The following is a 25097-nucleotide window of genomic DNA, read 5'->3' on the forward strand; positions in this document are numbered from 1 at the left end:
ACTCTGTTTTGGCAGTTAAAAGTCGTGGACACAAAGGTAAAACGTTGCTGTAAGGGGCGACTAATACACACCGAGGTGCTGCTGGTTTGAGGAATTACGTGGAAACAGATGAACAAACATTTTTCGGTGTGTCTGGAAGTGTTAAAGCGTTTTTTTCTCTATTCAGTTCTAGTTACATATCGAAAAGACGGCGTTTCTAGATTTAAATACATTCAATAAACAAAATGTGTTTTTCATGGACAGTTAGAACAACAGTAATGTAACACACACACACACACACACACACACACACATACACAAATCAAATGAAAACAACTTTACAAACACATCTAAAACATCAAGACAATGCTCAAAAGTGATTAACAATGAACCAAACGCAGCAGATGATCCTAAACGACCTCTGCATGACCTTGGCGTGGTGATGACGACTGGCTAAATATTTCTTTTTAATACTTCTAATATGAATAATCATTTTCAGTACAGCACAAATCAACATTTAAAGAATTGAATTTTTTTTGTTGTTTGTTTTTGATATTTGTATTTTTAATACCGCATCGTTCTTGATTCCGATTGGACAGAAGATGGTTCTATCAAGGCTTCAGAAGGGGTTTGTACAGCAAACTGACTAACCTAAAAGACGATGGCTAGACAGAAGAGTCTCTAGTGTCAAAGGGAAAGCAGGGACTTCACGTTTTATGTTTTGCGGTGCAGCTGCTATAGAGTAAGTGATAACAGGTATGTCTGGTCGTTCTTTTGTAAATATACATTTGTAAATGTTGGCAAAAGGCTGCAGTATATGAGGAATAAAGCACTTTCAGTAGGAGCTGTTATAGAAAAAAATATCAATATATCTGTTGTTCATTATACGTTTTTTTATATTTGCTGAATTGATCATTCTCATTCTCTATACGAGCATAATTCAGATATTGATATTATATTGTATTAGTAATCAAGCTTCTAACTGTACACACCCTGTACTAAATAATACACATGAGCCTTGTGCTGCCTTCAAGTCCAGGATGTTCGAAGCCATAGTTAGGACATGGTGTGGGATTTTTGTAATAATTGGAAATTGGATAACTCTTTCCAATTATTACAAAAATTCCACACCATGCTCTAACTAGATAGATAGATAGATAAAAGTTTGAGGACACCTGACACATCTCCCAATTTGCTGTTATAAAAACCTCCATATGTTTTACTAGTTTCAGTGTATTTGTGGAGATTTGCATTTATTCATTTACATTTATGGCATTTGGAAGACACCCCCTATCCGGCGTGACTTACATTTATCTCATTCATACAACTGAACAGTTATGGGGTTAATTAAGGGCCCTGCTAAGGGGCCCGGGTGTGGCAGCTTAATGTGGCAGAATTTTAAACTCACAACCATCAGATCCACCACATGATTAACCACATCCCAAATACAATATTCATCCACAAGGGTGTTAGTAAAGTCAGGCACTGATATACGTGAGGTGAGGAGGTCTGGGATGCAGTCAGTGTTCACATTAAGCCCAAAGCTGCTCAGTAGGTTTGAGGTCAAGATCTCAAGGTCAAGATCTTCCAGTTCCATATCTTCATGGAGCTTGCTTTGTGCACAGTGGTATTTTCGTGAAACAGGTTTGGGTCTCCAGGTTCAAGTGAAGGGTAAATTTTATGCAACCGCATCCAAAGACGTCCAATGCATACAATCGTATGTCTCCAAATTTGTGGTAACGATTTGAGAAAGAACCAAATATGGCTGGAAATGTCAGGTGTCCCAATACTTTTGTCAACAAAGTGGACAATATAGTCCATGTAGCAGATTCCTTAGTGATTACGACGTATTTCTGACAAGACAAGAAGGCGGAGATTTTAACATTCATGTTTAACACAAGGTGATGCTGGTTTTCATTCTGCCAGTAATCCCCTGTTCCTCTGTTTCTACAAGCAAAATACATATATATAAGTTTCCCCCTTTACTGAGTTATTACAGTATATACACAGAAATTGTATTAAAATAAATCATAATACACAGTTAGACTCTGAAAGCATTTTTTTTTCTTTAAAAATAGAAACTCATATTCTGTGTATATCTACATAAAGTGCAACTACAAGTGGTGATCTGTATTTCATTTTTATTGAGGTCAAAAGTGTTCATTAGAACTCAATGCTGAAACCTCCAACCTTAAAAAAAGTTAATAAAAATAATAATACAAGTAAATAGAGAGGAAATGGAGAAGGTCCCATGATGCCCATAACGAAGGTGTAGCTAAAGGAACTTAAAGGTGTATTGTGAGGTTTCAGGAGAAGTCCACAACCCTGTCACTTGATCTGATGTATAAGAAGGAAGTGTGCTTTGATAATCTAATGGCTTTTGTCTGCACCGGTTTTGTACGGATTCGTGGATTTGACTTATGACGCTTGTTTTGGGCTTTAAAGGTGAAAAATGCAAAAAGTAGGCAAACAAAAAAGACTAAATGATCCTGTACATATCAATAAAGGACACTCGGGCGTTTTAACTTTTTTATCCATCCACAGCATCTGTATTTATGAATATAACGTTTCTAATGTTAAACCAATACGTTTCCATTTAACCAAAATTCCACTGTAAGTGAGTTTGGTGCTGGTTTTTCCTTCTTGTTTCTTCAGTTTGTGTTGGACTTTCTTCAGAAAAATCCCACAGATGCAGTAGCTGGATATAAATTAATAAAATGCCAGATTATTCCTTTCAATGGCTTTTAAAAACATGTCACGTGGCTTCAAACAGACGTCTGATCCCTGAACCCTGAGGAGGTTTTCTCTCTGTGGTTCGTGAGTGCTTTAACAGATTCAGTCATTTAAATTTGTGTACGCATGGAGGAAAGACATTTAAATCCGGACCGTCTTATATAAACAAAACTCCAGCCTGATGTCAGAAATGGATTCTGTAATGCAATTCTGAGTTTAAACAACTTCCCATGTGACCCCCTCAGTGGTGCAGTTGAATTTTACCGCCTCTCTTAATCTCTAATTAAAGACTGATGCAGCGGCGCTTTATGTTTTCTGTCCTAGGTACAGAGCCTCACCTTCCACGCCTTCGTGCTCCTTATCACATACAAAGTTCTAACTCTGAAACGACTCTCTACGCCAGCAGATTGCTCGTTAAGATTGCAATGGGAAACAAGAAGCAAAGATCACGCTCATTCATTTTTTAGAAGCTAACAGTGATTTGGGGTCAATGAATCTTATTAACCCCCCGAAGTACCTGCACTAGGAGATTTGATGCCAGAATGGCACACATCTGTGAACTTCTCAGACTAAAAAGTGCAAGAAAAATGCAGCATCCACCAACACATTAGCACCAGAATCGCTATTCGAACGTTTGTGCGAATGAGGGCGGAGTTGACCTTTGAGGAGTCTGTTCTTGTAATGCTAATGTCAACATTCAACCATTGCCATCATGGTGGCAGACCCGATTAATGACCTGACATCCATTTGGATTTGGAAGTGTAAAAACTGCTTCAAATTGGTATTATAATTAATAATAATAATAATAATAATAATAATAATAATAAATAATATAAAGTACATGATGGCTTGTGTTTCTTTGGATTCTTAAACATAGGTTTTTATAATCGGACTGCTGGATTACACACATAAAAAAAGAAATAAATTAATTTGATGGATTTAGCAACCCTTATTCCAGGTGATTGCTGCTTTCTTATATATTCAGGTATTCCCCAATTTACGATAAAGATACGTTTCGACAGAATCTCGTAAGTTGAGGCGTGGCCTAACCTATCAAAGAATGGTGATCAGTAGTATACTGTAATTTGTTATTTATTTAACACATTACAGTACATAATTAAGCAAAACAGAGCAATTTACACTACTGTTATGTATTACTATACAGTATATATATACGTGGCAGCAGGAGTGTGGACGAGCGACAGTTCACGAGTGGATGGTGGAGCCGGACGTGGTCTGTATTGTTGTGTCGGTGATGGCGATAAAAAGGAGAGAGACATGAGCTAAAAATCGGCTTACACAGAGACAACTGAACTCTGTCGACCGCTGGCTAAAGTAAGGCAGCATCCCAACACGTGCAAAAATTAAAATATGTTTTAATTGTAAGTCGAACCATTGTAACTAAGGGATTACCTGTGTGTGTGTATGTATATATATATATATATATAATTGAGTGTTATCTATGTCCTTTATTGCTCATTTTTAATGCAACACAAAGCATGTAGTCTAAACAGAGGATGTTTTTTCCCACACTGATCACTATGATGAAAGGAATTAAAAGAATAGTCCAGTGTTTTACAGCCTGATATCTTCTATCCATATATTATATAGTGTGCACATTAAAGGTGCTTCATACTGTCACATGTACTTTTACAGCACAGTTAAATTATTTCTTTGCATTTCCCAGAAATGGTAGGAAATTGGGGTCAGAGAGCAGTAACGGCTTAGACCCCCCAACTTTCTGATCAGTTACCCAGAACCTTAACTTCTGAGCTTCCACTTTAATCTGTACTTCCTCAGGGATCACTTATATCTGAACGTCTTAGAACAAATGATGAAATTGCATGGGGAAAAAAGTGTTATGGTGTCGGTTCTACTAGACTTTTATCTGTTTAGAATGTGATAGAAAGAGTTCATGGCTTTGAGTTCAACATCAGCCCTTAGACCTACAGATCACCCTGTCTACATGCACACTAGATGGAAAAAAGTTTGTGGAAACCTGACCATAAGATTAGTATGTGCTTTTACCACAATCTGTCACATTAAGTCACCATTTGCTGTTAAAATAACCTCCACTCTTCTGGGAAGATGTTTCAGTAGATTTAGTGGAAATGTTCACCAGCATGGTGTAAAGAAAAGGTGTGACACTGAGGAAAAACTACGTGCTGCAATTATTCATTTGATTTATTCCTTTATCAATTCAATCGTTCATTACCTGGTCAGGGTTGCTATGAAGTGGACCTGGGTTCCTTCCCAGAAACAAAATCACACAGAAAATATCCATATACATGTCAATAAGGGGCCTGGAAAACACTGGAATATTCCTTTGCTTCATTTACGTTCAGACTTTGAAACCTGCTTAAACAATTTTTTTTCGACTTCTTACTTCCTCTATAATTGAGGTTATTTATATTTTCAACGCCACACCACGTTCAAGTGCATACGTTTAAATTCTTCTGCCCTAAAATACACACTTTCTGTATGTCGACTGTGATTTTATAGACGAGCGTTAAAGTGCTATTTGGGGGGTAAAGAAGTTTACTTCTCTATACACACAAAACACACACACACACGCACACGCACACCTCATGGTTATAAGTAGGATTAATGGGATGTAGTGTGTATGTTGTGAGTGTTTGTGTGTTAAAGAATGACAGAGAAAATAGTATTAATTCACTGGTTGATGAATTCACAGGTCCTGTGTGGCTCCTCACTGGCAATCCTGTAGAAATGACACACACACACACACACACACACACACACACACACACACACACACACACACACACACAAACACACACACACACACACACACACAAGAAAAAGCCAGCGATGAAAGAAGGAAAAGGACAATTGTGTGTCTAATGAGTATTATTTCTTCCTACTGTACTTACAGCTAATCACAAAAGGCCCATCTTGATGCTAGCATCAGAGATTGCTAGCGAGCTAGGATATCAACAATTTAGCAAGCAGTCATTGTTGTGTATTTATTCATTTAAGGTGTTTCTTCATTCCAAAATATAATATTTTTTATGTTTAAATCCTCTCTGGTGGCTGTTTGGAATGATCTCTGCTTCGCTAACAGAAATAGCATCGGGCTGTTTTGAATCAGAATCTGATCCAAGTGCAGTATGTTTGCACTTATAAGGAATTTGTTTTGGTGACAAAAACTTCTAGTAGCAAATTTTTAAAAGATAAATCAAATAAAAAAAGATGGTATTGCACATATTTGTATTTTTATTGCACAATGGGAAGGGTGTTAATGAAACTGCAAGAGAAAAAAGAAACTGCAAGAGACTTTTTTTGGTATGTTTTCTAGGAAAAAGTGCAAAATTTGTTAACAAAAAATTAATAAATCCTGTCTCGAACAACACCATCACTGTAAACATAATAGCACCCTCACCTAAGCTAGTTCAAGCTAGTATCTACTAACTGACTAGTCAAGCTAATCTAGATTGGATTCGATCATACTTAGCAATGTAAAAGAAATACAGGGTTAATGTAAACCCGGTGATTTGTGTCAAGTTCACAGAAGATGCCGGTGAAGATCCTTATCCAGAGCGACTTACAGTTGAGGATTAACGACCCTGCTCATGGGCCCAGCACTAGCAGCTTGGTGGTGCTGAGATTTAAACTCATGACCTTCTAATCTGGAGTCCAATGCCTTAACAACTGAGCTACAACCCCCCCAGTAGCTTGTGGTAGTCCCTGTCCAGAACCTTGCCTTGAAGGTAGTAGTCGCTATTAACTAACATGATCCTTGATGTTCACTATATTTTCAAAAGTTTGCGGACACCTGCTCATAAATTTGGTTTGTGCTTTTTGAGCATCGCATTCTACATTAAGTCCCAATTTGCTCTTATAATTCCCTTAACTCTCTCCTGTGAAGATGTTCCACTAGATTGTAGAGTGTGCATGTGGAGATATGTGTTTACCAGCCACAAGTGTGTTAGTAACGTCAGGTACTGATGTAGGTAAGGAGGCCTGTACAATTAAGTGCCTCTACATTGTAGTAACAGTTTGGAAAGGTCAGGTGTCCCAATACTTTGGTGTATATAGTGTATCTCACAGAAGATAACTGATGATACGACATGAGTTATGAAATACAGTGTGTGCGTTTACGATAATCGAGTTTTCAGATGCTTATTCCTGCATTATCTGTGCATGTGTATCCTCTTTTCAGTGGCAAGAAAAACTCCATTAGATGGTATGAGGAAGAAAACTTCAGAGGAACCAGACTAAAAAGGGATCCCATCCTCATCTGGTTGACACCGAATGTCCGTTTATTACAGTTCCATCATTGTTGAGGTTATTATTTAAATTACATTTATGGCATTTGGAAGAAGCCCTCATCCAGAGCGACTTACATTTAGCTAACTCATTCACCTGAGCAGCTAAGGGCCTTGCTCAGGGGCCCAGAAGTGGCAGCTTGGTGTGGCTGGGATTTGAACTCATGACCTTCAGATCCAAAGTCCACCTTAACCACTAAGCTCTCACCTCCCCAAAATCTACATGCTATGCTAGTTTCTAGCTATACTAGCTTAGCTGAGGTTGTTTTTGTGCTAGCATGATTGTTACCTTTTTTACCCCTGCTGTACGAGGTGCCTCTTTTTGATTTGAGCTGAGAGATTTCCAGACTGTAGTTTTAGACATTTCGTCTGAGATGTTGATGTCAGAGGGGTCAGACCTACAAGAGAAACGAGGACAGATGAGAAGAGGCTCAAATATAGAGATTAAGTTTTTACTATTTTTTTAAGCGGACTGTAGCGGCATATGGAGCGTGTGAGAAACCGTCGGCTCTACAGCACCTGGGGTCTGGTGTTTTAGGAGATTGTAGAAGCTTGCTGCTCTCCATCGGGATTCGCACCGTGGTTTTATCCTCTCCTCGGTCTGAGTCATCAACCAGCATCTCCTGTGACTCCTGCTACACACACACACACACACACACACACAATATATCAATAGCCGCTTGGATATTGTTTTACCGGATGCTCGAGGTCGTTGTCTGCACTACCTCCACTGCCTTTTTAGACGCATCATCAAGTTTCTTCTTCTTGCTTTCAGGCATGAGGTCGTCCAGGTAACTCAGCTCACGTTTGCTGAAGCAGAAATCCAGCAGTTTACGGATGAAGACCAGAGCCAGCACCTGGTGATGCACAACACCATAATCAGAGCTCATACGCTCCCTCATATTTCCGCACACACACATATATTTAAAATAACTCAGCATCTGCCAAATGCCAAGGATACAATATTTGGTCAAAAGTATTGGGACACCTGGCTTGTTTATTGTGCAGTTATTTTACAAGTGTGTGTTTTCTCTGTCTATTTTTTCGTTCTTCCGATATTATATTTTAGTTGTTTTCCCTTTGTCTATGTGTGTGTGTGTGTGTTTATTTTCTTTGGACATTTAAAAATAAAATTATGGATTTTTCAACATTTCCGAGTTAATATTTCGTTGACTAACAAAAATACACATTACATCAAAGTAAATTTAACACCACCCCACCCCCCCACACATACAATTTGTTCTCTGTCTGATTTTCAACACAATTAAATATTAAACCTTTAGTGAACTATTTAAAGTCGGTGTGTTTACACTAAAATTCCTTGCATGTTGTTTTGGAGTGTACCATCATGGGGAAGACGATGGCAGCAGGAGACGTCTTGATGACCCACAGCAGGATGAGACAGGTGAGCTGTGTGATGGTGAACAGGTGAACTTTTCTTAGAGGGACATGCCGAAGGTAGATAAAATCTGGCTGATGTTTTGCCGGCATGCCGAACAGCTTCAAACGGTCAAAGAACTGAAAGTGAGAAAGACAGGAAAGAACCGGATCATGAAATTAATGAAAGTGTGAGTGTTTCTACTGTATGTGTTTTACTTTGTGTGTGTATTTGGTGTACTGTGTGTGTGTGTGTGTGTGTGTGTGTGTGTGTGTGTGTGTGTGTGTGTGTGTTTGTATACTCTCTGTGTATAAGTTATGATTATACTGTGCAGGTACACTTTGTGTGTGTATAGACATTGTCTGGGTGTACTGTGTGTGTGTGTGTGTGTGTGTGTGTGTGTGTGTGTGTGTGTGTGTGTGTGTTCTCGTTATTTGTGTGTATTCTCAGTGTGAACTGAATTTGTGTGTATTTTATTTGTAGGTATATTGTTTGTGAGTACTGTGTGTGTGTGTGTGTGTGTGTGTGTGTGTGTGTGTGTGTGTGTGTGTGAGACTGATGTGAAAGGTGAACATTTCTACCTGAATGCCTTTCAGAGAGGAAGCTCCCATATACAGGAACACTCCATAAAGCACCGGCATGGGGATGAACTGAGGACACAGAGGAGACATGATCACTTCCAAAAACTAAACAATGTGTAAAAGTCGCCATGTGACCTTTCAGTACATTGCAATTAATCAGTTCTTCTTATTTCTTTTTTTTTGCTTCAGAGGTAAGGAAAATGTGAGCATGAGAATAAAGCCCATAGGAACCTACTGAAATCACATCATTTATATTGGTACTGTTCAGTGACTAAACACTATCAGAATCACTGACTTTATTTTAATATACTTTTGTCCATAAATATGTATAAATTAATTCTTATAATCGCCAAATGCTATTCACATCATAGCTTTTCTCACAGGTGCACTGCTAAAAGGACTATCTGTTAATATTGGAATTTCTATCCAATCAGATTGCAAGTTAGTGACACCGAGGGCGTCTAGCAGGCCCATCTTCACGTCCTTTGATTGGATGGTCAGAAGGCGCACTAGTCAGAGTTTGCAAACTGCATCTGTAACAGACTGCACAGGCTCAAATATATTTGTGTGGGTTAATACTTTTTATTTATTCCATAATGACTGACAGAGAAGAAGAAACTGGTTTAATCACAGATTAAACCAGTTACAAGGACATTTACAAGACGGACTTTTCAAAAAAAGCTGGACATCGTGAGGAAAAGTCGACCAAAACAGTTTAGCTTTTTCATAAACCGTTTATACTTTTGCGTTTTCTTTCCTGCATAAAAACACACAATTTGCCTTCATTTCAAATTCCAAGGAAACTGTAATGCACAAAGAAAATACACAAAGAGGTCATGTGATGAGGTGAATATCGATGCTTCTGTTAGAGATGATGTATGTGGGAGGTGCAGTTGTGGCTACAGTGAAAGGAGACGTGTTGAATTGTGTTCATTGTGTTTCTTGCTTCAGTAATGACATTCATTCTTGCTGTATGAGATTCCTGTCTGCAATGCAGCACTCTGTTATACTGCGTTTCTCTATGATACTGATGCTGGAAAATGTATGGTATTATGAAAAACTGAAGCATAATCTTTGAATTAGACTAAAAATGTACAATATAATGTTCATGATGTACCTGTAATGCACCAGTCATAAACACAGAGCATCCCATGAGCAGAAAGATTAACAGGCCAGTGAGTCTCTGCTCTCTGATGCCCAGGAAGCGTGGCTGCTCTCCTGGGGCGGCGCTTTCTGACTCCAGTTTTAGACTGTTCACGTGGGAGATGGACAGCACAGTCGCAGCTACAAACCACGGCAAGCCCATCACTGAGCACACGGCCAGCATCACACCCACCATCAGCAGGTCCAAGTGATAGCCACAACCTTTCTACAAAGCGGGAGGAACACACACCAACACACACATATACTATATGAACAAATCACACACTCAAATCTGTTACATTTAGCCAGAGTTAGTGTGTGTCCATGTTAGCTAAAACATCATTAACTGCCCTATAGGATTCACTTCTGATAAAGAATACATATTGCACAGCCCTATAGGATGCCCTTATAAAAGGAATACATATTGTACAGCCCTATAGGATGCCCTTCTTATAAAGAAAACATATTGCACAGCCCTATAGGATGCCCTTCTTATAAAGAAAACATATTGCACAGCCCTATAGGATGCCCTTCTTATAAAGAAAACATATTGCACAGCCCTATAGGATGCCCTTCTTATAAAGAATACATACTGCACAGCCCTATAGGATGCCCTTCTTATAAAGAATACATATTGCACAGCCCTATAGGATGCCTTTAGTGTAAAGAATACATTTTGCATCAGCCTTTAGGATGCCCTATAGTAAAGAATACATGTTGCACTGCCCTATAGGATTCCCTTCTAGTAGAAAGACATGATCCATTGTGAGGAAATGTGACAAACTACCCTAATAAATGCCATTAAAGTGTAGGAAATTATATGCACTGGTCCATAAACTTCCTTGCATGCATGAAAGAAACAATGAAACAAAATGCCTTCTATGTGCTTTAGAGAAAGCATAATATAGGAAACACACACACACACACACACACACACACACACACACACACACACACACACACACACACACACACACACACACACACACACACACACACACACACACACACACACACAGATCTCACCTTCAGTTTGTGTTCTTTGCGGTTGATGATGACGGCTGTGATTTGCTGGTCCATGAAGACAAGTATAGTGCAGAGCATAGATGGAATTGCTGCTGCCAGAACCGTCCACCATGGGTTCCGACCAATCGGGTTAATCAGCCAGCCGCGGTCATCCCTTGTAGGCTAACACAAAACGCAGTAACGCACTTACCAAAAGTGTAGTAAAAAAACATGAAGAAATACATTCTAAGAGGCCATTATGTGCAAAAAAACATGATGAGGTGCCCTCTAGGATACCCTTTCTGTAAAGAATATATAATTTCACACCCTTTTCATGGGAAGTATGTTGTGCACTGCCCTAAAGTATGCCCGTCATATTGAGAATATGTAATGTATTGCCATGCAGTGTGCTCTTTCACATTCAGTACCCAGTGTGGTTCCCTTAGGGTGTGCCCTTAGGGATGCCCTTCTGGTAGAGAATGCATGCTGCACTGCACTATAGTGAACCCTTTTAATAAAGTTGCACTGCCCTATAGTGCACCCTTTTAGTAAATAATACATGTTGCACTGCCCTATAGGATGCCCTTCTAGTAGAGAGTACATGTTGCACTGCCCTATAGTAAACCCTTTTAATAAAGAATACATGTTGCACTGCCCTATAGGATGCCATTCTAGAAGTCAAGAAATGTTGCACTGCCATATAGCGCACCCTTTTAGTAAAGAATACATGTTGCAGTGCCCTAGAGGATGCTCTTCAAGTAGATACATGCTGCACTGCTCTATACTGTGCCCTTGTTGTAGAGAACACACTTTGTGTTGTCAAGTTGCACTGCCTTATAGGATGCTGTTCTAGTAGACAATATATGTTCCAGTGGTCCCTGTTCGGGGCAGTTCCTGTTTGGAGCAGTTCCTGTTTGGGGCAGTTCCTGGTATTTACCTTAAATTTACTGGGCACTTGTAGTTTTTGAGATGGAACTCCGATGGCGAAGTCAATCAGCACCATGAGAACGATTGTCAGGAAGACGGCAAAATCACTGATCATAGACCGCACCTGTAAAAAAATATAATCTGATAAATTCAGCAAGTGTGTATATATATATATATATATATATATATATATATATATATATATATATATATATATATATATATATATATATATATATATGTATGTATGTATGTGTGTGTGTGTGTGTGTGTGTGTGTGTGTGTGTGTGTGTGTGTGTTTTTACACGTGTTGGAAAATATCTGCTGGTCTTGAACTGCTTGAGGAAGGTGGACAGGAAGAAGGTGGAGAAAAACAAGATTGCTGACCAGAAGAGAACATCAGGAGTGTAGGGACCATGATGACCACATGACGTCCCAACAAACTGGCCATGCAGATCTAAACATGCCTACACACACATACACACACACACACACACACACACACACACACACACACACACACACACACACACTCATACATACAAAAACTTTGCCAGATATTCAAGTGCATATGATGTCAAAGGGACATGTTGTTGTGGTGTGTGTACTGCTTGTACTGTATGTGTGTGATTGTGTGTGTGTACACTGTGTAGGTGTAATGTGTGTATGAGCGTGTGGGTGTGAAATGTGTTCATGTACTGTGTGTACTGTGAATATGTGTATTGTATGTGTATGCATACTGTGTGTGTGTGTACAGTGTATACTGTGTTTGTGTGTGCTGTGGATATGTGCAGTGTGTGTGTACTATAAGTGTGTGTACTGTATGTGTGTACTGTGACTATGTGTGCTGTGAGTGTGTGAGTGTGTGTGTGTGTGTGTGTGTGTGCAGATACTGTGAGCTTGTAATGTGTGTATGAGAGTGTGGGTGTGTATGTACTGTGTTGGTGTAATGTGTGCTTGTACTGTATGTCAGTGTACTGTGTGTATGAGAGTGTGGTGTGTATGTACTGTGTTGGTGTAATGTGTGCTTGTACTGTATGTCAGTGTACTGTGTGTACAGTGTGTGTACAGCATGTGAGTGTGTACTGTGTGTGTGCTGTGTGTGTGTGTGTGTGTGTGTGTGTGTGTGTATGCATACTGTGTGTGTATACTGTGTTTGTGTACTGTATATACTGTGTTTGTGTAATATATATATATATATATATACATATATATATATATATATATATATATATATATATATATATATATATATATATATATATATATATATTTATATGTAGTGTATATACATATGTACTACAAATATGTGTGTGTGTGTGTGTGTGTGTGTGTGTGTGTGTGCGTGTGCCCTATGTGTGTACCTTCACAGTGAGGTTGCTCCACGGCACTTCAGGTGCTGTGATGTTCCTTTCACTCCACATCTTCAGAGTTTTGTTACTTGGGTTATCAGGCACTGCGCATTTACAGCTGAGAAACAAAAAACAGGACGGTGTATAAACCAAACACCACTGCGACGTGTGTGACGTGTGTTTTTCCATGTGAATAGTCAGATCTTGTAGTAGCTACAACTTCAGCAGTCAAACCTTTCTGTCACATTCAATAACAACATGTAATGCTTTTTAACAACTGCTCTGTGACATACAATACAATTAATATAATACAATTAAAAAGGAATCAACATCAAAAGGAATAAAAACCTAGAAATGAAATAAGAAATATATATCATACAATAGTTTTTCTGGGGACACAGGTAAAATCTGAGTTAACTGGCGTAAAAATGGTCATCGTGAAATTGGGGGCGCGGTCAAGGAGGGTGGAGTCGAGAGAAATGAGTAGTAAAGATCACACACCTGTAAAGACATTAATTGACGAGTGTTTATTGTTTTAGTGAACGGCAAAGGGATAAAAAGGGGATAGAGAAGAGTAGAGTGTGTGTTTGTGTCATACTATATGGTCAATAGTTTGTGGACACCCAAAGATAAGATTCATATGTGCTTTTTGAACATCGCATTCCACATTTATTTCATATTTGCTCTTATAATATCCTCCACTCTTTTAGATATTGGAGTGTGCTAATGGAGATTTATGTGAGATTCAGCTACAAAAGTGTTTTAAAGACAGGCACTGATGTAGATGAGGTGAGGAGGCCTGGGGTGGAGTCAGTGTTTCCATTCATCCCATAGGTGTTCAACTGGGTTGGAGGTCTATAGCTGGCTTTGTGCACAGAGGCTTTGTCATGCTGGAACAGGTTTGAGTCTCCTAGTTTAGTTTCATTTAACAATCCACATATGGCTGGAAAAGCCAAGTGTCCCAATACTTTTGGCCAAACAGTGTATGAGTGCTTATGTTGAAAATGAGTCCTTATACCTGCCCCAATTTCCTATTTCCTGAACAGTAGATTCAGTAGTGTGTGTGTTTGTGTGTGTGTGTGTGTGTATGCTCACTAGGCCAGTGTGAGTTTATCCAGGTCATTGTGTAAGTTGATGGGATAGAGCTCTCCCAGGTGGATGAGCTTCTCCAGAGCCTCGTAGATGAAGATGAGGCAGATGAGGGCAGCGAAGGCTTCTTCTGTGAAACGCGTGATGTAGCAGACCAGAGAGCTGGCGTCTGTCGCAACCAGGATAAAGCACAGGAAGGCGGTCCATAGGCCAATACAGGTGCGCAGAGACAGGTACGAGAGATCATAGTCTCTATAGATGGAGAGAGAGAAAGAGAGACAGAGAGAGAAAGATAGATAGATAGAGAGAGAGAGAGAGAGAGAGAGAGAGAGAGAGAAGAGTATTGATTATTTTAGTAAAATGTTACCAAAATTTTAATTTAAATTCAATTAATTTATTGATCTACTATGATAATAAATCTATTTATTAGAGCTGTCAAAATTAGCGTGGTAATATCTTTAACTCAAATTCATTTTAACGGCATTAATTCTATAAATTTTTTAATATTTAATTTTTTTTCATGAAAAAATATGAATAAATAAATATAAAAGCGGTGAAATTACAACCTTAAACCCAAAAAAATTATTTTTAATTACTAATCATTTGTTTTACTGATGCGCTGAGTCTTAAATTGTGCACAGAAATACACCATGATGCACACATCCGGCAATTAAAACAGTCCGTGTGGAAACATAGCAAAAGTTCCTTTTGGTGTCCTGATGATTTACGTGATTTCAAACCCTATAATTACTTTCAAACATTTACAAGAATATTTAGTGTTCATGCTCTATGTTGAGTTCGGTATCACTATTAATAGACATACGTTTGCATAAAGCATCAATATTTGTCACATGTTGATTAGAGTATTAACAACTTGAATAGAATTAATTTAAGTACATTTAGAACAGATAAAAATGGGCGATTAAGTTGTGATTAATCACGAGTTCACTCCTGACGACCGTGCGATTAATTAAGATTAAATATTTTAAAATGTTATATATATATATATATATATATACAGGGAGTGCAGAATTATTAGGCAAATTAGTATTTTGACCACATCATCCTCGTTATGCATGTTGTCTTACTCCAAGCTGTATAGGCTGGAAAGCCTACTACCAATTAAGCATATTAGGTGATGTGCATCTCTGTAATGAGAAGGGGTGTGGTCTAATGACATCAACACCCTATATCAGGTGTGCATAATTATTAGGCAACTTCCTTTCCTTTGGCAAAATGGGTCAAAAGAAGGACTTGACAGGCTCAGAAAAGTCAAAAATAGTGAGATATATTGCAGAGGATGCAGCAGTCTTAAAATAGCCAAGCTTCTGAGCGTGATCATCGAACAATCAAGCGTTTCATTCAAAATAGTCGACAGGGTCGCAAGAAGCGTGTGGAAAAACCAAGGCGCAAAATAACTGCCCGTGAACTGAGAAAAGTCAAGCGTGCAGCTGCCAAGATGCCACTTGCCACCAGTTTGGCCATATTTCAGAGCTGCAACATCACTGGGTGCCCAAAAGCACAAGGTGTGCAATACTCAGAGACATGGCCAAGGTAAGAAAGGCAGAAAGTCGACCACCACTGAACAAGACACACAAGCTGAAAGCGTCAAGACTGGGCCAAGAAATATCTCAAGACTGATTTTTCTAAGGTTTTATGGACTGATGAAATGAGAGTGAGTCTTGATGGGCCAGATGGATGGGCCCGTGGCTGGATTGGTAAAGGGCAGAGAGCTCCAGTCCGACTCAGGCGCCAGCAAGGTGGAGGTGGAGTACTGGTTTGGGCTGGTATCATCAAAGATGAGCTTGTGGGGCCTTTTCGGGTTGAGGATGGAGTCAAGCTGAACTCCCAGTCCTACTGCCAGTTTCTGGAAGACACCTTCTTCAAGCAGTGGTACAGGAAGAAGTCTGCATCCTTCAAGAAAAACATGATTTTCATGCAGGACAATGCTCCATCACACACGTCCAAGTACTCCACAGCGTGGCTGGCAAGAAAGGGTATAAAAGAAGAAAATCTAATGATATGGCCTCCTTGTTCACCTGATCTGAACCCCATTGAGAACCTGTGGTCCATCATCAAATGTGCGATTTACAAGGAGGAAAACAGTACACCTCTCTGAACAGTGTCTGGGAGGCTGTGGTTGCTGCTGCACGCAATGTTGATGGTGAACAGATCAAAACACTGACAGAATCCATGGATGGCAGGCTTTTGAGTGTCCTTGCAAAGAAAGGTGGCTATATTGGTCACTGATTTGTTTTGTTTGGTTTTGAATGTCAGAAATGTATATTTGTGAATGTTGAGATGTTATATTGGTTTCACTGGTAAAATAAATAATTGAAATGGGTATGAATTTGTTTTTTGTTAAGTTGCCTAATAATTATGCACAGTAATAGTCACCTGCACACACAGATATCCCCCTAAAATAGCTAAAACTAAAACTACTTCCAAAAATATTCAGCTTTGATATTAATGAGTTTTTGTGTTCATTGAGAACATGGTTGTTGTTCAAATTAAATCCTCAAATAAAATTAATCCTCAAAAATACAACTTGCCTAATAATTCTGCACTCCCTGTATATATATATATATATATATATATATATATATATATATATATATATATATATATAAAACAAAAATGCCAGAAATGTTGGCACCCCTACAGATAGAACTTTACTTCAACTTCCCGTTGCTGTGAATATAAGTTGTATATTTTATATAGCAGGGATAGAAAGATATTTGTTAGTGTGACTTTTTCTTTGAAAAAGTTTATACTCCAAGAAAGGGAGGTGGTAGCTGGTTAAGGCATTGGACTTTGGATCTAAAGGTCATGAGTTAAATTCCCAGCCACACTTAGCTGCCACTCCTGGGCCCCTGAGCAAGGCCCTTAACCCCATAGCTGCTCAGCTGTATGAATAATGTAAATGTCTGCCATTTTGACAAATACCATAAATGTATATGCAATAACGCAATTTATTTGATGCCAAAGAAACAGAGGTATTGGTATGATATTTTGTTTTGCTTTGAGAAGTCTTCAATATCCAAGTTAAACCAGACCCTGACCTCATCATTTTGGGTCTTTCCCATCTTATACATGAACATACATTATGGCTTAAAGAATTGACATTGACTGTACATTTAGAACCACTTGGATAACATCTGAAAGGTACATCTGAAAATATTTAAGAAGATCTGCAGCCCTTGTATCTGTTACCTTTCTAAAAACGTTAAAGTTTTATTTAACAAGAGATGGTGCATTACTTCAGAATTTAATAAAATTTACTTGTATTTGTTTAGTGCTTTTAACAATGGACATTGTCTTTAAACGAAATGCAAATTTGCACAGAAAAATGGTAATAAAAGAATGTATAATTTAGTTCCTTATAATTGTAAGTTGGAATCCTACCTACATTTACATTTAGACCTCATTATCCAGAGTGGCTTGCTGAGGAGCCCAGCAGTGGCAGCTTGGTGGTGCTGGAATTTAACTGGTGACCTTTCGAACAATGTCTTAACCACTGTCCCCAATGTCCCCAACACCCCATCATGAATATTATGTGTCTAATGAGTGTCTTGTTATTAGATAATAATTGCATTATAATTCAGTTGCACTGACTTGCAGAACTTGAAAAGGATTTTCTCAAACACCAGAACAGGTCCTGTGCTGCCGAGGATGGTGAGCGGCTGCCCGGCAAACAGAGAGTACGCCACGCCCGTCATCGAGGCTCCTAACAGCGACTCGATAGCGCTCTAGCCGAGAGGAGAACACAGAGGATCATCAATAAACGAATTAAGCTGGTAGAGGCATAACAATTTAATTACAGTGTCAGACTGTGGGTGTGGGCGTGTTCTTACGATGCGTCCCTCTGTCGCCTCCCCCAGCAGCCCTCCAAAGGTAATGACAGGGGACATGCAGGCACAATAAAGGAAGAGGAAAGACGCCACACACTGCAGACTCAGTCCATCTCGAAAGTCACTCAGATAAAAAGGAGCTTTCCGCTTTAGGTCCAGGATCAAACCTCCGAACAACCTGCAGGGACAGACAACACCGGTAAAACTGAAACTATTACAGAGGATACACTATATGGACAAAAATATTTCGACACCTGAACTTTCTGCCATATGTGTATAATCAAATTTTGCATTTATTAGACTTGGAAACCCAAACCTGTTCCATCATGGCAGTGCCCCTGTGCACAAAGTCAGCTCCATTAAGATATAGTTTACATGGTTTGGAGTGGAAGATCTTCAGTGGCCTGTTTTTCAGCTCTGACCTCAACCCTCTGCACCTTTGACTTTACTAACAACCCTGTGGCTGATGAACACAAATCCAAAATCTGGTGGAACATCTTTCCAGAAGAGTGGAGAGAAAATAATATCCACACATTTGCTGAGGGGAATGCAAGATCATGGTTAGCATCCCCCCTCCCCCCAAAAAAGAGGGGTAAGAACAAGAATAACCCACCAACGTACTGCATACCCCAGTTTTACGCCTCTGCAAACACACACACACAAACACACACCTGCCCGTTCTCTGGAGTTCTGGTCCATGGTGTTCCCCGTGCGTCTCCTCCTCGGTTGGAACAGTTGTCCCGTTGGGGACGCCGGGCATCTTTCTTTTCTCCTGCACCAATTACAAACATCTCATCAGATGCCCTTATCCAGAGCGACTTACATTATTGTCAACTTTGCCTTGCTCAGGGGCCCAAGAGTGGCAGCTTAGAACGGCTGGGATTTGAACTTGTGACTTTTGGATCCAAAATCCTAAACCAGTAAAATACTACTTCCCCAATTTATTATCACAAAAAAAATTGGTGGATCTGAGGAATGAAAATTCCAAGAAAATAACACAAAGCCTCTACTTCAGCTTCACAAGTCAAATAAAAATAAAATCTAATGAATAATTTCACAATAATGAGTGTGTGTGTGTGTGTGTGTGTGTGTGTGTGTACAAATACCTGTGAGGGGACACTCTTCGGTGGTTCAATACGGATAGAAGGGTCCCACTCTCCCGGCGGCAAAACAGTCACCTGATCCAAAAACTCATCGATTCCGGCCAGCAGGTCACTCCTGTTCTTCGCCTTGTATGCTACATCATGAAAAATCTACCCGCAAACAGAAACAGATTAGAGAACAGTGAAGATCGGTTAAGTCGCTCGTATGACAGCTAATGTCATCACTTCCTGTTTAAGCCTTTAGCGTACCTCATCAGTCATAATGGTAGCCATGGATCGTCCAATCTCGTGATACTGCTGAGCTTTTCCGTCAGGCCCGAGCAGAATGAACATGAACCTGTAAAAGAAAATGAGGCCTCAAATAAAAATGTTGTCCTTCACACACACACACACACACACACACACACATACATACATATATATATATATATATATCAATGGTAATATTTGGTACAGTAGCCTTTGTTTGCAATTACAGAGGTCAAACGTTTCCTGTAGTTTTTCACCAGGTTTGCATACACTGCGGGAGGGATTTTGGCCCACTCCTCCACACAGATCTTCTCTAGATCAGTCAGGTTTTTGGCCTGTCGCTGAGAAACACGTAGTTGAGCTCCCTCCAAAGATTCTCTATTGGGTTTAGGTCTGGAGACTGGCTAGGCCACGCCAGAACCTTGATATGCTTCTTACAGAGCCACTCCTTGGTTATCCTGGCTGTGTGCTTCGGGTCATTGTCATGTTGGAAGACCCAGCCTCGACCCATCTTCAATGCTCTAACTGAGGGAAGGAGATTGTTCCCCAAAATCTCGCAATACATGGCCCCGGTCATCCTCTCCTTAATACAGTGCAGTCGCCCTGTCCCATGTGCAGAAAAACACCCCCAAAGCATGATGCTACCACCCCCATGCTTCACAGTAGGGATGGTGTTCTTGGGATGGTACTCATCATTCTTCTTCCTCCAAACACGTTTAGTGGAATTATGACCCAGAAGTTCTATTTTGGTCTCATCTGACCACATGAATTTCTCCCATGACTCCTCTGGATCATCCAAATGGTCATTGGCAAACTTAAGACGTGCTTGGACATGTCTGGTTTAAGCAGGGGAACCTTCTGTGCCATGCATGATTTTAAACCATGACGTCTTAGTGTATTACCAACAGTAACCTTGGAAACGGTGGTCCCAGCTCTTTTCAGGTCATTGACCAGCTCCTCCCATGTAGTTCTGGGCTGATTTCTCACCTTCCTTAGGATCATTGAGACCCCACGAGGTGAGATCTTGCATGGGGCCCCAGTCCGAGGGCGATTGACAGTCATGTTTAGCTTCTTCCATTTTCTAATTATTGCTCCAACAGTGGACCTTTTTTCACCAAGCTGCCTGGCAATTTCCCCGTAGCCCTTTCCAGCCTTGTGGAGGTGTACAATTTTGTCTCTGTCTTTGGACAGCTCTTTGGTCTTGGCCATGTTAGTAGTTGGATTCTTACTGATTGTATGGGGTGGACAGGTGTCTTTATGCAGCTAACGACCTCAAACAGGTGCATCTAATTTAGGATAATAAATGTAGTGGAGGTGGACATTTTAAAGGCAGACTAACAGGTCTTTGAGGGTCAGAATTCTAGCTGATAGACAGGTGTTCAAATACTTATTTGCAGCTGTATCATACAAATAAATAGTTTAAAAATCATACATTGTGATTTCTGGATTTTTTTTTTAGATTATGTCTCTCACAGTGGACATGCACCTTCGACAATTTCAGACCCCTCCATGATTTCTAACTTGCAAAATAGCAGGGTGTTCAAATACTTATTTTCCTCACTGTATATATACTGTATATATATATATATACATATATATATATATATATATATATATATATATATATACCTGGTTGGTATGGGTACTTCTGTGAGTCCAGTTAGCAATACTGCAGGCGAAAGCCGGACAAACGCTACGATGGGTCTCTCCAGAAAGTCCAGCTCTCCCACCAGCACATTAGAGGCTTCAGCCCCGGTAGGGATCTTCTTCATGAAGTGTGTGTCCACCTGAGAAAAACAAAAGGCTCATGAGAGACGCTCATAAAGCTATAACGAATTTCTGTTGTCAAATATTCCAGCAATTTTCAAACTTATTTCAATCTGGACTGAGAACTGAACAGAAGGTTTACACCATAGAGGTCTATATGAAGTCATATTTTTGGACGCAGCTGGTGTTTGCTGTTTTATTATAACTCAGTATGACTGAATCCTTCATTCTGATTGTTCAGAAAGTTTTGACTTGAGTAACAAAGAAAACGCATAATCACTGGGATGAAAATTTTTGACGGTGTACATTTATGGTAGGGGTCTCCAGTGTCACCTGTCTGTCACTCAAGGACAGCAAGGTTTCTCAGTACATTCATTGAATGATTTGTTTACCCCCAGGCCTTCAGTGGTGTCCTACCAGAACCAATCAACCTCTTAATACCATCATTATGAAGCCAAGGCTATAGAAACCTTTAATATTATTGAGTAGACAGGAATCACATACAGTAAGAATAAATTACAATTACAAAAGCCAGAAACCCAAAGAAGACAATTCAACACATCTCTTTTCACTGCATCAACAGTTGCACTGCCTGCATACATCATCTTTAACAGAAGCATCGATATGCACCCGGGGTTTCCCTGCTGTCATTTTACCAGTCACTTCGCTGAGGTGTTCAGTGTAGCCACAGGGGCATTTACATCAGCTGACCAACTCTTTAATCTCCGCCAAGGGTCTTCCTCGCTAACGGATTCCGCATGCTGGACGTCACTAGCGGCTGAAATGACTACTCAGCACGTATCGTCAGGGGCTAAACCTGAACATCAAGATGGCTATGGCAATATATGACAGTGTGCTTGGCCTCGAGGCATCCATCCACGAGCTACAAGATGAAATACGATTTCTGGTCCTAGAACACTCCACCGCCAGCATTATTCTCGGGCATCCCTGCCTCTCACAATACTCCCCTAGGTTCTCCTGGAGCCCATGTGACATAATCGAGTGGCGAGATCTACGCCTCTGACTGCCCTGCAGGAAGCTCAGTCCTCGTTACATCGGGCCGTTTACTATACTGAGGCGTATCAACGATGTGTCCTATCGGCTCGACCTCCCTTCCAGGTACCGCATCCACCCTACATTCCATGTGTCGCTCCAAAAGCCCTTTTCTCACTCTGCCACAGATAACCCTGAAGCTACTAACGATCCGCCTCCCCATGAGGTGCTGGACCAACCCTCCGTATACTCCGTCCAAGAGATTCTGGACTCTCGACTTTGGGGCCCCATGCTGAAATACCTGGTCGATTGGGAGGGATATGGTAAAAAGGAACGCTCCTGGGTCTCCATACATGATGCCCTGTCCCAGCACTCCTGGAGGAGTTTCACCTCAATTACCCAGACCGCCCCGCACCCAAAGCACCCATTAATCACCTGCACCTGTTTTCCCTGAATCCTTCCCCTTTAAAAGATCTCTCTCCTCCTTTACTCAACGTCCAATCTACCGTATACCCACCCTAGATCATCCGGACTCCCTACTGATCCTGTGTCCTCCAGTGATCCGGTGCTCCTTGTTACGCTTCTTTTGAAGCTCGCTACGGCTAAGTTTATAATTTCCTGCACTTCAGTTTCTGAATCTCCTGTGTTTGTTCTCTTCAAAGATAAACAAACTACACCTTGTTTTACTCCCGGTTTCCGCCGTCTGGTGTTCCGTGACACCTGCATTGTTTTCCATCATTTTAAGTTTTCTGGAGATTTAAGGCAATTTGTGTGATTGTGTGCAAATTCTACAGAAAAGAAAACGTAAAAGTATAAACGGTTCATAAAAAAGTGTCACAACTGAACTTTTGAACATTTCATTTTTTTTAACATTTCCTCACGATGTCTAGCTTTTCTTAAAAAGTCAGTCTTGTAAATGTCCTTCTAAGTGTATCTGCGATTAAATCAGTTTCTTCTCCTCTGGCAGACATTGTGAAGTAAAACAAAACCAGCTTTTAAATCCACACCAATATATTTGAGCTTGTGCAGTTTGCTACAGATGTGGGTTGGGAGCTCTGACTAGTAAGCTCTCTAACCATCCAATCAAATGTGAAAATTCTGACATTGTTGAAAGCCTCCTAGAGGGCCTCGAAGTAAGCAATCCTTATCTGAATAGTTAAAGCAACAGCTTCAAGTAAATTAGAGTTTTTGGTAAAAAGAACCCTACAGTGTTCACTCTGAAGGCCTCATGGCAATGTGACTCTCTAATCTGATTGGATAGAAACTCCAATGTATACACTCAGTGAAATCATGGTGAGAAACTTTTGAAATCATGGTGAGATCCTTGGCGATCATCCCAAACCTCAGATGTCACGCCCACTAGGAGTTGACCTAATGAGTATCCAGTACAACCTGCATAACTGATAACTAACACACAGAGTTATATTCTTGTACCTTACTGAGGTCCACTTGGCCGTTATCCATCCCCGCCCCATTTTTCACTTCAGCAGTTAGAGGAGGAGGCTGAGAAGATGTGACATGTCCTGCCAGAGCCAGCAAGAGAAAAACATTGTGTGTAATTCAGAGTGACATCCAGCCTGTCCGGATAAACGTGCAGACATGTGTGAAGGTCTCACCAGTCTTGTCCAGACAGTGGGGTTCACTCTGCTTCCTGCCCGATTCGGTCAGAGATTTGACCATGGGCAGCAGGTTGGACCTCCTCTTATCACTCTGGTGGTGATGCCTTTTCAGTAGAGCTTCCCGAACCTTCACCCTCACGCTGTCATCCAACTCGTGAGCTGCCTCTTGATGGTCCAGCACCATGTCTACACACACACACACACACACACACACGTTCTATCAGCCCATTCAGTATCTACCATAAAGCAGCGGTAACTTTTTTCTTAGGATAAAGAGTTTATTGGCTGACATTAAAACTTCAGGTTTGTAGTATTTTATTCCTCTTGTAAAACAGTGGATTTTATTTATTTTTTTTTTTTAATTTTTACTCGACACTGGAGACTCCTTCCATGAATTTTGCGAATAACATTTCTTTACAAACCTTTTGCCCTCTTAATGTATGAAGAGCAATTGGAGGGCCCTATATATACCCCAATCAGGCATAACATTATGACCACCTGATTTTACTCTAATAATAAGTTCTACTCTTCTGGAAAGATGTTCCACTAGATTTTGTGGAGATTTGTGGAGATTCCTTCAAACACAAGAGTGGTAGTAAAGTGCTTCTGATGTAGGTGAGGTGAGGAGGCCTGGGGTGCAGTCAGCTTGAAAAAAATCATCCCAAAGGTGTTAAGTAATTTTGAGGTCTATAGCAGTAGATCTTCCACCCCAACTCATGTAAACCATACAGGGAGCTGGCTTTGTGCAGAGGGGTATTGCAATGCTGGAACACGTTTGGATCTCCTAGTTCAAGTGAAGGGAACATTTCATGCTATAGAACCCAAAGACATTCTATTTAATTGTGCCCGTCTGAATTTGTGGTAACAGTTTTAGGGAAGAACCACATATGGGTGGAAATCTTAGGTGTCCCAATACTTTTGTCCATAGAGAGTATTATTCAAGCAGTAAAGCTTTATACACTCTTTACAGATTTAATCTTTTACAACATTAATATTAATACACAATATTTAAAGGACTCTGAAATGTCTTTCTTTAAAG

The 25097-nt window shown here is 40.2% G+C and overlaps 1 protein-coding gene across 1 annotated transcript in view; it reads right to left on the reverse strand.

Annotated features, from left to right (window-relative positions):
- Positions 1 to 2116: 2116 nt before the first annotated feature.
- The window catches only part of slc4a8 (solute carrier family 4 member 8), a 37740-nt gene continuing 14759 nt past the window's right edge, over positions 2117 to 25097 (reverse strand). Inside the window, 20 exon segments of the mRNA XM_046872067.1 lie at positions 2117 to 5434; positions 7291 to 7399; positions 7521 to 7636; positions 7727 to 7858; positions 8346 to 8519; positions 8961 to 9029; positions 10078 to 10329; positions 11130 to 11291; positions 12046 to 12159; positions 12341 to 12502; positions 13400 to 13505; positions 14483 to 14728; positions 18092 to 18225; positions 18331 to 18505; positions 18999 to 19099; positions 19434 to 19580; positions 19680 to 19767; positions 21309 to 21466; positions 23874 to 23962; positions 24056 to 24244. Of these exon segments, the coding sequence (XP_046728023.1) occupies positions 5423 to 5434; positions 7291 to 7399; positions 7521 to 7636; positions 7727 to 7858; positions 8346 to 8519; positions 8961 to 9029; positions 10078 to 10329; positions 11130 to 11291; positions 12046 to 12159; positions 12341 to 12502; positions 13400 to 13505; positions 14483 to 14728; positions 18092 to 18225; positions 18331 to 18505; positions 18999 to 19099; positions 19434 to 19580; positions 19680 to 19767; positions 21309 to 21466; positions 23874 to 23962; positions 24056 to 24244 (2735 nt within the window). The 3' untranslated portion in view covers positions 2117 to 5422.

This window comes from Silurus meridionalis, chromosome 1 (assembly GCF_014805685.1).
Source record: "Silurus meridionalis isolate SWU-2019-XX chromosome 1, ASM1480568v1, whole genome shotgun sequence".
NCBI lineage: Eukaryota > Metazoa > Chordata > Actinopteri > Siluriformes > Siluridae > Silurus > Silurus meridionalis.